Source organism: Pipra filicauda, unplaced genomic scaffold (genome assembly GCF_003945595.2).
Source record: "Pipra filicauda isolate LSUMZ 115617 unplaced genomic scaffold, ASM394559v2 scaffold195_size2193078_pilon, whole genome shotgun sequence".
Classification (NCBI taxonomy): Eukaryota; Metazoa; Chordata; class Aves; order Passeriformes; family Pipridae; genus Pipra; species Pipra filicauda.
This window is the reverse complement of record NW_024104304.1, coordinates 496747-513094: the sequence shown is the minus strand read 5'-3', so window position 1 is coordinate 513094 and position 16348 is coordinate 496747. Positions and strand designations below refer to the sequence as shown.

The 16348-nt window shown below is 37.0% G+C and overlaps 1 protein-coding gene across 1 annotated transcript in view; it reads left to right on the top strand.

Annotated features, from left to right (window-relative positions):
- Nucleotides 1-16348, top strand: part of COL21A1 (collagen type XXI alpha 1 chain) — a 99945-nt gene that overhangs the window by 16617 nt on the left and 66980 nt on the right. The window contains exons 2-4 of the mRNA XM_027730588.2: nt 9428-9547; nt 10396-10947; nt 16100-16268. Of these exons, the coding sequence (XP_027586389.1) occupies nt 9460-9547; nt 10396-10947; nt 16100-16268 (809 nt within the window). The 5' untranslated portion in view covers nt 9428-9459. The remainder of the gene's footprint in view (nt 1-9427; nt 9548-10395; nt 10948-16099; nt 16269-16348) is intronic.

Genomic DNA, 16348 nt, shown 5'->3' with positions numbered 1-16348 from the left:
CTTGAAAGGCTTTTCCTGGACTAAAGTTAAAAGGAGAAGCTTTGGAGGGACTGATAGAAGTGTAATATATATATATATATATATATAATTGCTTTTAGCTTGTATAGTATCTATTTGTGTAAATAAAATGTATATATACAACTTCCCCCTTCCCCTATAGAAGCCTCTGGCCTGAAAGTTTTTCTCTTCGGTGTTGGGATAAATTGTGGGAAGGGGTGAGTGAAGCCTGGAAATTGGATTTTAGATTTCTAATGTGGCTCAAACTGCCACAGAGGAGCTATTGGCAGAAATGTGTCTGACATATCAGGACCTAGCTGAATCTGGTAGCACTGCCAATATTTTTGAGTCCTCGGCTGTTTTGCCTTTTTGAGAACTTTGAGACCACAGCAATTGGATGAGCAATTCTGTGTATCTTTTGTCAACTAGACATAATCCTAAAGTAGTCTTTTAATTGCATTAGAATTTCTTATTTGGATTGAATCCATTTTTGTGTTGCCTTTATGCCTCTTTTTATCAACACTTGTTAGAGATTGTTGTACCTTTCTCTCAGACTTGAGCCAATTTCTATGGTGGTTTCATTGCTAAATGATATATAATTATGTGTAATTATATATAATTATTTTATATAATTTCTAGTTATGTGTGCCTCAACAGAAGGCATTGGCCCAATTGAACACTACATTCCTTAGTGCAGACAAAATGCTCTCCCAAACTATTGTACCAGCTAGTAATTTTTATTAAATCGTTTTATGTTTTTCTGTTTGGTAACGTAGTTATTTGTACATGTGCATGCTCCAAATTGGAACTTTTGGATTTCCTGTAGGAGTAGGTTGAAACATTTCTTATGCGGAATCCTATTATCGCATGCAAGGTCAATTTCAACTGTACAATTTCAGTGTCAGATTTTATCCTAATGATTGGCTGGTTTGTTTTTCTTGGGTCTGTCCAAGGAGAGAAATTTCTGTGGAATTCAAGATGCTTGATAAAGAGAGAAATAACAGCACAGGCTTTTCTTAGACAGGATGAAATCACGGTTTCCAGGGAGACTTCAAATTAATTTGTTGCAGCCAGAACTCTGAGATGCCAAGTGTGGTTACTTACATAAGTTGCCCATCTTATATTGTTTTCCAGTCAGTTGTGTGTCAGTCCAGTAGCTCAAATGCTGTGGTAAGCCTCCTTTTTCTTTAACTCATAGTAACTAATTGCTGGCTCCTGGCACAGCATTCTCTTGGAGTGGGAATAAATCCAACAAAATGTAAAGTGCCAGAATAAATTGGATTTAAAAATACAAGTCTTTTGTGACTTCAGATATTGGAGCATGAATACAGATGTTCTCTGCTGTAGACTGGGGGAATCTGTGAGTTTGTGTGGTTTACTCAATCATATGAAAAATAAATGGTCAGCCCATCCCAGTTAAGAGAATTATTTGCTTAAATAAATATAATGTCTTTTTGCTTGGGTTATGATATATATCAACTGCTTGGTTTAGTCTTCAATGTACAGCATTGAAGTTGGTGTAAAGTCTTTATACCGCTGATAAAAGCGTTCTTTCCAAAATCTGCTGAAAAGATGGTAAATTCTTTAATCCTCTCTGCTCCTTTATATAATCTGCATAATACTTTATGCAGTATATATATATTAAAGCTATAAATATGGAGTGTAGTCTTACCATGTAGTATTAATTCCTGTGAGTTTATTTTGTTTGTATTGAATACCTCTAATCATGGAAATTCCAATCATGTTGAAGAATAGTTGCATTTAAAGTACTGGCCCATTGGATTTTTTTATTATCTATCCCTAAAATGTCTTCTGGAGTGAAGATTGAAGTGGTTTGCATTATCAGTAGTTTCGGCAATGCTCTTTTTGACTGTTAAGTCAACTATTTTTAATGAAATGTTTAAATTTTGGCTGCGGCAAAAATGAATGAAATATCAAAAATAGTCTTGAAGTAGTTTTAGTGCCCTTACTGAGTTTTGAGGGGGAAATGCAAAATAATGTTTGAGCAGCAGGAAGAGACCATGCTAGTATATAACTTGAGGGACCACAGAGGTCTGTGTGGAGGCAGGTGAGATTGATTTCTGAAAATGTGGACGAGTTGTGATGTTAATGTTTCTCTGAGGTTTCCAGTATTCGTCCACATTCTGCAGGCACTTGGACATTGACTTTCAGCTAACCTAGATTGCTTTGCCATCAACCCTGCACAACTCCCATTGCTGCAGCTGTGGACTTGATATACTCACTCAGCTGCAAGAGGTCTCTGCCTACGTTTGTCCTCACTTTTTCGCGTGTTTCTCCAGCTCTGTTTGGAGATCTCTGTTCTTTAGTCTGTCTGTCAGGTAGGCTTTTAGATTTATAGAGAGAGGGCAAACAAAACTATGCCTCTTACCCTTGCTACTGTTGTAAAAAGAATGATAGCAAAGGTGGAGGAAATGGGGTGGACAGACCAAGCAAAACCCCCATTAGCCTTTTCTTTTTAAGAGAATCCAGTAAATTCTTTCTGCTTGATCTCAGGGTTAGGAAGTAAAATATATCAAACTGTACTCTACATATGTACTTGTATTGCCATGTATTCTTATATGGACTTAATGCAGCTATTGCTTAACCAGAAGGAAACCATTTTACAGCTACTTTTCATCATTGCTGCACTAGTACGTACTATTAAAGCCGAAAGAAAACTCATAATATGTTTAACTTAAACATATGGTTTTCTTTCTTGACCCCTCTTAATAAAAACTGTAGTCATATGTTTAATGTTGTAGAACACTCTTGGTATGAATGTAATTATACTGCTGATTATGCCAAAAGAGTTTGTTCCAACATAAAAATAGAAAGAAATGGTAGATGGGATACTGATGTACTCGTTACTGTAGGAGATTTTATCTATTTATATGCAATCTTGCATTTATGTACAATCTTGCATACAATCTTGCATTGTATGTGCAAATTGAGCCTAAATTAATGATGTCTTCACAGCCTCACCCTTCCCAGGAAATGCTATTATTACCCTTTTAAATGTCTGCAAGTATAATAATCTCATTAGTTGTGCCCACCAAAAAAACAAATGAAGAGGAACAAGATATGGAAAAAATGCAGAATGGACTGAAATCCAAGTTGAAATAAATACAGGTTGAAATGAATTACTTGCTAAAAGAAACTGACTTAGAATAACCTCATAGACTTTTCAAATGCTTAAGACTGGTAGAATAAGGTAGAGTTAGGAATAAATAGTTAAATGTAAATTGCCCTAACATTTTATTTGTAAACCCCATTAATTTTGAAAACTGAGAGCAAATATAAAAAGAAGGTGATGTAATATTGCATTACTTTTCCACATTTTTTAATGCATATTTATCAGAATTTTCAGGGTTACTTTTCTCTTGCTGTACAGTTTCTGTAGTATTGCATCATTTTTGGAAATGCAAAGAATCTCTTGTATGTCCTTTCAGTCATTATTGTTGTAATATCTTAGAATTTGTCCCTTTGTAGGCCAAACCTAATATCTCTAGTTGAATTATGAGATGTTTATGCAGTGATGCAATATGAGAGAAGTGTTAATTTATACTTGGAAGGCTAGATAATATATTTATAACCTTTAGTCTGGTTATTTTCTCAGAATGCTTGAAAGGTTAAAATCATACTATTTGTTACTTTCTTAGGCAGTAACTAGCAATGGAAAGAAGTGAAAGAAGGAACTCCTCCTTTCAGTGTAGTTCTTCAGTGTAGTTCTTAGTAAGAAATCTTCATGCAGCACAGAAACCAGGACTCTCAGAGAAAAGAAATGGGGAACTCCATTCCCCAGTTTGAATAGTGACAAAACCACACTGAAGAACAAAAATTTTTGATTCTGTAAAATTTCAAATTGCTCTAAATGGAAACTTTCCTCAGAGAGTATTCCTGGGAAGAGTAAAATGATATATTTATCTTGTCACTGAAAAAAGGGCTACAGAAAGACTACATCAGTAAACTGATCTTTGAGTTACAGAAGGTGCTGCTTTTAGGTGTCATAAATGCAAAGTGGAAATACTCCCTAACCTCCTTAGCACCTAAATTTCCTACTGAAAACTTCAATTGGATGTGAAATTATTCTACTGTGCATACATACAGGAAATACTGTAGTTTGAACCTCTGTGCACTTCTGTGTAGCAAAGCTGTTCTGGGAATTGCACACCTTTGCCATCTGTAACAGGCTGACAATCTTGAATTCATTCAGGAATTGAGTAGAGTCTACTGATTTCAGTAATGGCTGTATCACATGTCCACTGTATAGGAAACCTAAATTCAATGTCCTTCCCAGTCAGCAGCGTTCAGTGGCTCTGTTGGTGCAAACACTGCTGCACAGCAAAATTGCAGCACCCAGAAGAAAACAAGAAATAAGGTGTAGGAACTGTGCAGTTGGTTAAAGCTGCCTAAAATGACACAGCATGGGGGTGAGTTGATGAACCACAATTTCCAAACTTCACCGAGTTTTACTCCTACCTGTGAGAAAAACTGAATGTGCATTGGGGAGGCTGTCAGCTGTCTCTGACCATGCACTCACAGGGCATGGGCTGATGCAGACAGGTTATACTCTACTATCTTTCCTGCCATTGGTGAAGAGAGAAATAGTACTTTGCCAACTCTGCTTTGGTGGAGAACAGAGTCTTACACTACTGCTATCTTGGTCATGGCTCAAGGACCTGATGCTTAGTAGCATTGCTAGGATTTTACCTTTCATATACTCTGACATGCACAGCAACTTGTCTGAGTCTTGATGAAAATCGCTCAAAAATATAGGGTGTACTCTACAGCCCCTCATTTCAGGGTCTCAGAGTAGTGCTGCCTAAGGAAAATTCGGGGAGAAGAAAACTCCGAGGCAAATTAGTTTTGGAGGTGAGGAAATGGTTTTTAATTTGTGCCTAGGCATAAAGATTACAAGACGTGCGCATGTCCCTCTGTACAGATGTCACAATTTATAATATCGTCTGTCCAATCCCAGATGTTTCCACCCTGTGGCTTTTGCCCTGATCCACCCTCAGTCCACTCCTGGGGAATTGGGGCTAGGGGCTTTTCAAGACCCTATTACCATCAATCATCAATTTCTTCAGAGTACAAGGGGCATATATTCACCCAGTTCTTGGCTGTACTTTTGCGGTTCAGGCCAGGATTAGATGTCCTCAAACAGAAGAGCCTAATCTTAAAGAGAGACTAAACATTTCTACTGGAATTCGGGGGTAGAATTGATATAGGGAGCATGGAATGGGGTGATAGGGTTGGGGAATGTGTGTAGTTTCTATGCTAAGGGTAAAGGAATAAGGGCTGCTGCTTCTAAATCTACTTCTACTATATAACTACTTATAAAGCTTATAAAAATTAGAAGAATCAAAAAAAACAAAACAGATGGACCTTAAGGCATCAGCAGAGGCCTTTACATAAATTGGTATCCCTCTGTCTGAGACAGACTGTTTTACGTCATGGCTATTGTTTGCAGATGCAGAGGAAATAAGGAGCAAGCGCCTTCCCTGCACAATCTGACCCAGCTCCTACAGCTCCAGCAACAAAAGGTTGGCACAAGGACCCTGATTTCTTGTAGCAGCCAGCAGAGCTCTCAAGGGCAGAGGATAAAGCAGTGAGCACTTCCATGGACCACCATAGAGACAACATTCTTCTCTGTTTCTCTTAAAAAAACTGGAAATAGTAGGGACATGATCAGCAGTGATGAATTTTGGCTTTTGGCAATGTCAGTGGAGAAGTCCTGGGCTGATATTAGTGGTGGCCTCTCCATGGTGGAAATAAGACACTTGGGCAAGTATTCCCTGTAAGTAATATCAAGTACACTTCTGTTGCCTGTTCAGTAATTACTGTGTGACAAGAAACAGAAGTTTGGTCTCTGGAGCTGTTGGTTTGGCATCCCTTTTGACTGTTAAAAGTGCAGTGCTATATTATTATTTTCTTTCAAGTGAAGTGAACAGTGGATAGTTCCTGGAATCCTCGTTGACTGGTTGCTTAAGTTTTGGGTTTAAATTTTGGGTTCTATTAGTAAGTCCATTTTGGACTACTAAATAGTTATTTGGCTTTATATTTAAAATGAATTTCCCAACTACAGGCTTTGTTGTAAATAAAATACAGAAGGATTCTCACAAATAGATGGAAAAAATGATCTGTCGAGGGAATACAGTTTGGTTCTGTGAATCAGATAAGCTTGTTTTGCCAATTATTTTACTGATTCTTTTTAAGAAATATAAGTTGGAGCACAGTTTTCACCAAAAGAAATCTTGCTGTGATGTCATAGTTTCATGACTGTAATGTCTTTCAGCATTAAAGACATACACTGATGGCTGCTGTAGCATTCATGATGCTTTCTCTATTGTAGGACAGTCAGTAGATGCTATTTTCACATGTACCTCTCCCACAGTGAAGTATCAGTGTTTCTGTGGAGCAGCTCCTTCCTCAGAGGGACAGGGCTTCCTTGCAGCCCCCTGCTTTCCCTTTGCCACTGACCCAGCTCTGAGTATCTGCCTCTTTTCTGTAGCTTCTTTCATTCCTGTGAGAGGCTCATCCCTGAAGGTACCAGTGGGTAGGTTCTTGCTGAAGGATGAGCAGAGATGAGAGGGGCTGGTGCAGTTTAAGGAAGGCATTAATGGTTTCTGCAGGGTTGGTGAAAGGGGATAGCAATGCCAGTGAGCAGGATTCCAGTGTCCCCACCTGCCCTGAAGTGTCTGTGCTCATGACAGAGCACATACCAGTTCTGTGTTGCAGGCAGCATGTTGTTAAAATAATTTTTAAAATTTATTATACTGTTTTAATTTAAAAAAAAGAAGTTGCAATATTAATGGTAACTGTCCCTGTACTCCTTTTAGTGAAGACTGATGGCAATGAAGTCACTAAGTTGCTTGGTTTTTATTTTTCTTTTACATAAATTCTGTGGGTATTACACAAATAATCATTTAGACAATCACAGAGGTGACAAACAGCAAAAATTAGTTAATGTACTGTTGTGATATTTTGCTCAGTCTTCTTTTTCAAAATTATTCCTTATAATTTTTTTTTCTTTTGAGTTGTTGGTGGGAGAAATCATTAGGATTTTATAGTTTGTTACGGTCAGCATTGTGCTCTCTGTACAGAAATCTGTCTTATTTTTTTCAGTTATGGGCTGAAATTTTTCTGATATTCTAAAAGCGTGCAGTTGTCCTTCAGTTACCTGCTATTCAAATTCCCCCATAGATTTAATTTCATATGTTCTTCTTGGTATTGATCAATCTGACCTCATGAGAGGTGTGTTTTACCCTTCAGTAAACACTTGCCGTGGAAAAGGCTGAAAGGGATTTTAAAATAATCAATCATACAAACCATTGTCTGAAATAATCAATGTAAATTGGTTAACTGCCACTTAATCTGTTTGAATGAAGATGATCTCAGTATTTGTGTAGCATCATTGGAACAGTGCATCTTATGTCCTATCCCATAGACCCCAAAGTGCTTCATCTGGTTTTTCACCCATTTTGACACAAGGTAGTATGAATAAAGTATGGGGTTACCTTGCAATTACCTGTAACCCGAAGGAGAGATTAATAACAGAATAACAATGTTTTTGCATTATTAACTTTGGGTGATTATATTAGGTAGGAGTAGCGTTTCCTGGAAATTGACTTTTTTGCATTTTTTGAGGTTGTTTGTGGAGATTATTTTTTCTAGATAGAATGAGTGCTATATAAACAGTGGAAAAAGAAAATGTTTTTCTTGAAATGCCTGAGTAAATAAACTTACTGATTTGTGGCATATCTTCTATTTGGCAAACACAGATAATGAATCTACCATGAATGAACCTGACATTGAAATTACTACCTCTCTATTTGCCCCCACAACTTGGCCCCACAACTATGTAATCCTTTTTTCTCATATCATTTTCCTAAAAATCACATCAGGTAGATACATCTTCAGAGAAAAAATTTTATGTTTAATTGCTGTAGAATTTTGTTGCAGGTAACAACTTACTGGCTGCTTGATGGTTGCTCAGTATGTTATAGTGATTAAGTGGCATTCTCTTCAGTTTACTCTTAACTAATCTTGGAAATGAAAATGGTTTCTTATTTCCATTTATCTATTTCTTCTCTTAAGAAGAGGCATTTGCAGTAGGCATGCTAATTTGTGTTTTGGTGTATTTTTGGAGACCAGTCTTTCCAGCACTACAGAGGTTTCAGAACATCTGCCAATACCTGATTACTGGTCATGCGGTGGGCATCCTCAAGAGTTCAAAAGTGAAGATCAGCAACATAAAACGGACAAATACACACATTTTCATCCCTTCTCCTCTTCTTCCCATCCCACCCCCCTGCCTGATAGATGGACTTCTAATTTCGTTGTGTAATAAATATTTTAATTTATATTTTTAAGTGGATGTCTAGGTCATTTTGTTGTCGGCATAAGTAACGGTTTATGACTAGAAGAAAAAATATGAAAAGACAAGGAGTCTTGGCCTTATGTAAAGAAAGCATTTCAATTCTAGGAAATGGGCTGAAAAAAATGGCAAGAAAGTTAGTGGTAAACTTATGTGTAATAGATTTAACATGACTGACAAAGCAAAGTCTTTTTACATCTAGTCAGAAAACTAAATATTCCTCTTCTGGCTAGATGTAAAACACATTAGTGACACTGAAGGGCATTGAAATATATTGACCCTGAAAATTTCATTTTACATTGAAGTATGAGAAGAGAGAATACGGAAGAGATTTGGTATACTTTTTTTTCAAAGTCTTAAACTTAATGGACCTCTAATACAGTACTTCAAAAATGTATCTTTTAGCATTATAATTTTTTTTTTGCAGTAAACATAATGAATAAACATAGCTTAATTTAAGTAAATTTGTCAAATAGTATTTATAACAGCAATATGAGACCAAAATTGCATGTTTGCTTCACAGGGGGCTATAGTTCATAAACCCTCATAACAAAGGAGACATAAACAGAGGGAAAAAATCAAAAGTTGAAGATGTATATAATTTATATAATCTTGGATGTCCAGTACACAGTCTGCAGCGCTTGGCTCTGCTGGGGAAGGGCTGGGGCTTACTGAGACCCTGACTCCTGGTGACAGTCTCAGTCCTGTGGTAGAGAAGGGGGAATTGTACCAGACTTCGTGAAGTAGCCAGGTGCGTGGGTTGAGACTGAAGTAACACCTCCCCACCAGTACCTCATACATAAACACTTGCCACATTTTGAATCAGGCTGTCAAGTCTTTTGATAATGACTACAGAGTGGGATAGTGTTTGGACAAGGGCTGGGAATATAACCTAATTGTGAATGAACCTACTGATTCATTGCAGGGTGGCCACATCTGGGCTTGCAGATTCGATTCAGAGTTGTTCTTCATGCACAGTTTTTAAACTAGAGAAGCTTGGATATGTTTTGTAATACCATAACACTGTATTTTCTTTTCATTTTTTCCATCTAGTTTTATCTCAGGACCTTGAGAATAAAATACACATGGCACAGATCGTAACATTTTTTCAGATGCTGTTAGTTCTGCTACTTCATGATTACATCTCAGCTGAAGTTGGGGAAACAAGAGCAAGTAGGTCTTAATTTTTGCATTTCAGATAACTGCCACTTCAAAGAATACCTTGAATTTTTAGTATCCATTTTTGATGTTGATGGTGATTTTCTTCCAGTATAATTTTCCTAGTGAAAATCCTATCATATGTGAGAAACAGCTTAAATATCTTATCTCTCCTTTAGGAGGGGAATATCCTTATTTCTCCTTTGTGTCTTGGAAGTGCTCAAGGGGGCAGATGGAACTGTAAAGCTCCAATCTTGATTTAAAGTTATGTCTTGAGTATTTGTATTTTCATTTCTTCAGAAGTCATGTTCTGAATATCTTAATGTTATGTGAGAAACTGAATAAGGAAAAGTAAAGATTCCATGGATGGAAGCTGAGATAACCTCAGTTCTGGGACAGACCTCCTTGCGTATTCTCCAAAATTAGCATCTCAACCCCCATCAAATCATGTTTTGTACTCTAAATCTGGTTTATAGAAAAGAAAACATTAAAGCAAGGTAGTTTTTTGAAAGATAAAGTGACTGAATAAAAGGAATGTGGAAGAATTAATTTCCTCTGGCCGTGATACTTTCAGGGTAAGTCTTTTTCCTCTAGTTTTGCTCTCAATGCAGCAATTTTCACTACTCCATATTAGCAATTTTCAAACTCCATAAAATTCCTTTTCGTCTCTAGACTTTCAGATACCAGGTTAGATCTGTGTGGCTTACACAAACAATAAACTCCTCTGATTTTTTTTTCAAATGGAATGTATTTGTCAATATAGATCCTAATGCAAACAGCAATTAATAGTACAAACATTTACTCTGGAAGAAGAAAGTGGAAGTGTTCATTAAAATATTAATTTGATTTTTATCATTTTTTAGGTTGCAGAACTGCTCCAGCGGATTTAGTTTTTATCTTAGATGGCTCTTACAGTGTTGGCCCAGAAAACTTTGAAATAATCAAAAGTTGGCTTGTCAATATTACAAGAAATTTTGACATAGGGCCAAAGTTTATTCAAGTTGGAGTTGTCCAGTACAGTGATTACCCTGTACTTGAAATTCCCCTTGGAACTCATGAATCCACTGAGAACCTCATCAGGGAAATGGAGTCCATACACTATCTGGGAGGAAATACAAGAACAGGAAGAGCTATTCAGTTTGCTTATGACCATCTTTTTGCAAAATCTTCAAGATTTTTAACAAAAATAGCGGTTGTTCTCACTGATGGAAAGTCCCAAGATGAAGTCAAAGATGTAGCAGCAGAAGCAAGGAAAAATAAAATCACTTTGTTTGCTATTGGTGTTGGCTCAGAAATTGAAGAGGATGAACTTAAAGCTATTGCCAACAAACCTTCATCAACTTACGTATTTTATGTTGAAGATTATATTGCAATATCAAGAATTAAAGAAGTTATAAAACAGAAACTCTGTGAAGGTAAGTGCTTGTAAAATATCTTAAGTGTGCAAAATGTTGTTCTGTCCACATATTTCTTAATTTCACAAGCAGAATATATGATAAATGAAACCTAAAGGACTTGATAATCTTTACTCTGATCTTCTTTCATTTTGGCCTCAAAATCAAAATCACTCCCCGAAGTTTTGGAGTGGTTTTCCCTGTCATGCAAAGAGGTATATTTGGGAAAGATATGATGTTTTGACCCAGTACGTGTTTAATTTCAATATGTATCCTTTTGCGCTAAGCCTAATTTTTTTTTCATTGCTGAAGTTTAGAAACACTAAAACAGTTGAGCAATTCTTATACTGCTGAGAATATAGGGTTTACTTTGTTGTTTTTCCAATTGCAACTGATACTCATGCACAATCTAGCATTTCTTCTTGACAGGTGAGAGAATAGCCTGCCATTACAAACAAGAGTTCTTATGAATACATACTTCTTCTAGTACGTATTGAAAAACCCAGAAGACTCTTGGCAAAAATCATAGAATCACAGAATGGTTTGGGTTGGAAGCAACCTTAAAGACCATCTTGCTCCAACCCCCCTGCCATGGACAGGGACATCTTCCACTAGACCAGATAGCTCCAAGCCCCATCCAACCTGGCCTGGAATCCTTTCAGGGATGGGGCGTCCATAGCTTCTTCTCTGGGTAACCTGTTCTAGTGTGTCACCACCCTGACAGTAAAGACTTTTTTCCTAATATCTAATCTAATCCTACTACTTTGCATTTTAAAGCCATTTCCCTTTGTCCTGTGACTTCAGGCCCTGTGAAAAGTCCCTCTGCAGCTTCCTTGTAAGCCCTCAGGTGCTGGAAGGCTGCTCTAAGGTCTCCCTTCTCTTCAGCCTTCTGTTCTCCAGGCTGAACAACCCCAACTCTCTCAGCCTGTCTTTATAGAAGAGGTGTTCCAACCCTCTAATTATCTTCACGGCCTCCTCTGGACTTGCTCCAGCAGGTCCACATCCTTCTTGTATAGGGGGCCCCAGACCTGCACACAGCATTCCAGGTGAAGCAAACACATGGAGTTGTACCAAACTGTTATGATCTTTCTTAGAAGGATTTTATTTAAGAATTAGGCAAGATGAACATGGTAAAGTGCCTTTTTAGCTTTAGAATACTAGCAGCATTATTGCATTGAGTTTTCCGTTAATTTTGTAAAACAATGGCTTTCCCATATATATATAAAAGATAGCAAGTTGCTTCTAAAATGTATCACTCAGACTCTATTATATCGTGTTATTTTGTACATTTTATTATCAAGAATTGATGCAAGTTCTATTTCAGTTCTACCATATTTCCGCACTTAGTAAGAGAAAATATTTTTGTTTGCTCTCAGTTTGAGTATGGACTTCATTGAAAAAATATGGTGATACTTTTGTTGAGGATATTAGTGTTTATTTCTTGATACATCAAATGAAATCATAATAATTCCTTGTGGCTGATGTAATAAGGTGATCAGTCCAAAAATTAGCTAAGTGCAGCTAAATTCTTTAATAGAGCTTCATGCAGAGAGAAATTCCCCTAAATAAACACAATACTTTCTTTAAATAAAGTTTAGAAGTGACATTATATTTAATCAGATTTCAGAATTAAGTTAACTAGTATCCTTTAAAATTCAGCTGCAATATTTCACAGTAATCTGTGAATGTTGGCTACTTGTACAAACATGTACTTACTGTTTCACTTGAAGTGACCCTTTGCTTCTTCCCCCTGATGTCGTGCACTTCCCTCACATTAGCACTGAGATGCCTCTCTCATACTTGGCAGCTTCATTTCTAACCGCAGTGTCTTTAGCAAGTGAACTGCAAGACTAGTAAACTGTAAATTTTATACTGAGTTGTGAATGATTTTATTCATTTATTTATTTACTGATTATCATGTTGTTACGATTCACTTTGACTGTGGGAGAGGAAGTTCCATGAGGGCCAAGCAGCAATGATTTGTCTGCAGTCAACCACGTGAAGCTACCTGAAAATTTTGCAATACTCTCTTCATGGTCTCTGTTTAAATATCTAAAAAAAAGCTAGCTTTTACTGTATGGCATTTTAAAATTCATCATCATATGAACATAGGTGTAAGACTACAGGGACAATATCTCCTTTCTGGACAAAGGAGGCTAAGGTTTGCTGGTTCTTGTAGCAAGTATTGCTATTAGGAATGGGCTTGTGGATTTTGCTGAGAGTGTGCCTTTTAGGGTACCTGTAGGGTGAAAGACTTGCTAAACATGCCCAAATATTTAAGGAATATTTAATATTTATTCTGAAAGTTGAATGTTCCTATAGTATCAATATTCTATAGCAAAAAAAGAAAAAAGATTGTGTGTCAGGAGTGCATTTAAAAGAAAACAATACAGACCTCAGAAAGTATGTCTGGAGGATGCAGAGAAAAGTTCCTTTGTGGTAGATACTGTGAGTTAACATCAAAAAGTTATTTCATGCTTTAGCAAGGAAAATAAAGCATATGAAAATTGTAAAAATACTAAGAGGCAACAAAATTTCAGAATAGGCTCAAGAGTTGATGTGACTGGTACTATGGACTAGAAATACGACCCCGTTTTCCATGGAAGACAGTTCTTAATTTTGCCATTGATTTCTGCATCCGGTATAATGGCTTAGTTAGTTATCAAAATAGCCCTGCCAGAAAATGGTCCAGAAGACCCAAAAATGTCTACCTGACTGGGAATTTTTTATGTAATTCTTCAATATGCCATCAGAAAGAAAGAATATTTTCTTAATGCGTAATTTTATACATGCTTAACTTGGTTTGTGTTGGTTTGGAACAGTTACTTTGTCATTGATCTGTAATAATGGCCCTCTCACATAAAATAATCCTAATTCTGCATTTAGTTTTTGATTTTACACCTATTTCTAATACTGTAACTGGTAAGAGACACTTGTGTTCATTTTCTTCTCAATGTATATGTATATGATTATCTGTAATCTGATATGACCGTTATTCAACTTTGAAGTAAATGTTTAGAAATATTTCCATGATAACAATGCACAGTTGAAGAAACCTGAAAAAAAGTAGTGTTATTACTCTTACTTAATATCATGTTGACTCAAATACTGCATCTGTATTTTGAGAAGAGTGAGAAGGAAAGTTGTGTTGGACTTTGTATTTCCTTTTTTCTTTTGGAAGCATTCATTTCCAAAATGTAGGAAGACTTCTTGCAATTCTTTCTTGTAGAACAGAGAGATAACATATTTTTAATTTGGGAGTCAGGTGTCATTTTGCTGTTGGGAGGAAAAGAAAACTAAGGAGAGTTTAAGTGGCTTCTTGCTGCTGCCCCAAGTACCTGTGACACGTCTTCTTAGAGCAGATTGTCTTTTCCCACCACAGATAGTTTGTGCAGGCAATTCGCTGAATTTTCTTAGAGTTTGTATATCGTGCCTCACCCACCAGAATGGGGTATCTTCTGAGTGCCCTTGGATTAGTTGGAAAGGGAAGTCATGAAGCGTTTCTCATATTATAAAAACGAGCCAGTCTAGACCTTTGAGTTAATAATTCCCTGGCACAGGGACATGACTTTTCTAGCCCATAGCTGGTCCACATAGAGATGACAGAACTCTCCAACCCTTCTTTGGAATGTATTCCTAACCTCTTCCCTGTCTATGAACTTATGCTTTTCTGAAGAAACAATGGGAAATGAATAAAGAAAATGTATTTATTACAACTAGTTTAACATAATTTTAATAAAACTAAAATTTTTTCATCAGTTTATAATTCTAATACAACGTATGCTGTAGCATTAAATTTCACTCTCCTATCATATTTTATTTTTTTTTGAGACAGCTTAGGTCCACTGCCTAGTAACGTTTTTGTGTAAAGAGAATTAACCAGAGATAACATGCAGTTAACTTAAATTTCCACAGAAAATATATCACTCACTGTTTGTCCAGTGAGAATAGCTTCCAGCACTACAGGCTGGGCACAGAGTGGCTGGAAAGCAGCCAGGCAGAAAGGGACCTGGGGGTACTAATTGACAGGAAGCTCAGCATGAGCCAACAGTGTGCCCAGGTGGCCAAGAAGGCCAATGGGATCTTGTCCTGTATCAAAAATAGCGTGGCCAGCAGGAGCAGGGAAGTGATACTTCCCCTGTACTCTGCGTTGGTGAGGCCACACCTTGAGTATTGTGTTCAGTTCTGGGCCCCTCAGTTCAGAAAGGATATTGAGGTGCTGGAGCGGGTCCAGAGAAGAGCAACAAGGCTGGTGAAGGGACTGGAGCATAAGTCCTATGGGGAGAGGCTGAGGGAGCTGGGGTTGTTTAGCCTGGAGAAGAGGAGGCTCAGAGGTGACCTCATCACCGTCTATAACTACCTGAAGGGAAGTTCTAGCCAGGTGGGGGTTGGTCTCTTCTCTCAGGTACTCAGCAATAGGACAAGGGGGCACGGGCTTAAGCTCCGCCAGGGGAAATTTAAGTTGGATATCAGGAGAAAATTTTTTACAGAGAGAGTAATCAGGCATTGGAATGGGCTGCCCAGGGAGGTGGTGGATTCACCATCCCTGGAGATTTTTAAACGCAGATTGGACGTGGCACTGAGTGCCATGATGTAGTAAATGGACTGGATTTGGACCAAGGGTTGGACTCGATGATCTCGGAGGTCTTTTCCAACCCAATTGATTCTATGATTCTATGATTCTATGATTCTATGATTCAGTGTAACAGACAAAATAGCTCAGAGTCTATTTCGTGTGAAAGAAGATGAAAAAAACAGTTGTAGATAATTTTACCTTTGTCCATTTTCAAACTGATTTTATAGTTGGGGGGAATGCTGAATCCAAATTATTAGTGCACTGTGGAAATCAACATCTATAATTTTATAGCATTTTGAAACCATATAATTTTAGAAATTAAATTCAATATTTTTATTAGCCAGATATTGTAATACCAATGAACTAGTTAGTGACAATTCAAAATAGTATGTGAATGTAATTGCAGTAAAATACGTCTTAGTATTCTTGCTTCAAGTCCCTGAGAATTCTGTGTATGACTTCTCTCATGTTGTACTTAACTGACAGTTCTCTGTTTATTTCTTGAAAGGCAGATACAAAAAATTAGTTAGGTTGAAACTTACTTTTTGAAAGTTTTAAATCATATTTTGAACTATCCTTGCATTTATTACTTTGCAGAATCTGTTTGTCCAACAAGAATTCCAGTGGCAGCTCGAGATGAAAAAGGATTTGACATTCTTGTAGGATTAGGTGTGAAGAAAAAGGTTAAAAAGAGAATTCAAATACCAACAACTAATGCAAAAGCTTATGAAGTAACACCACGTGTTGACCTCTCAGAATTGACCAGGTATTGAAATTTATAAATACACTTCTATACTTAGTAATTTTTTTTTTTTGCTTTAAGTGAGAGAGAGTTATTTTAAGATT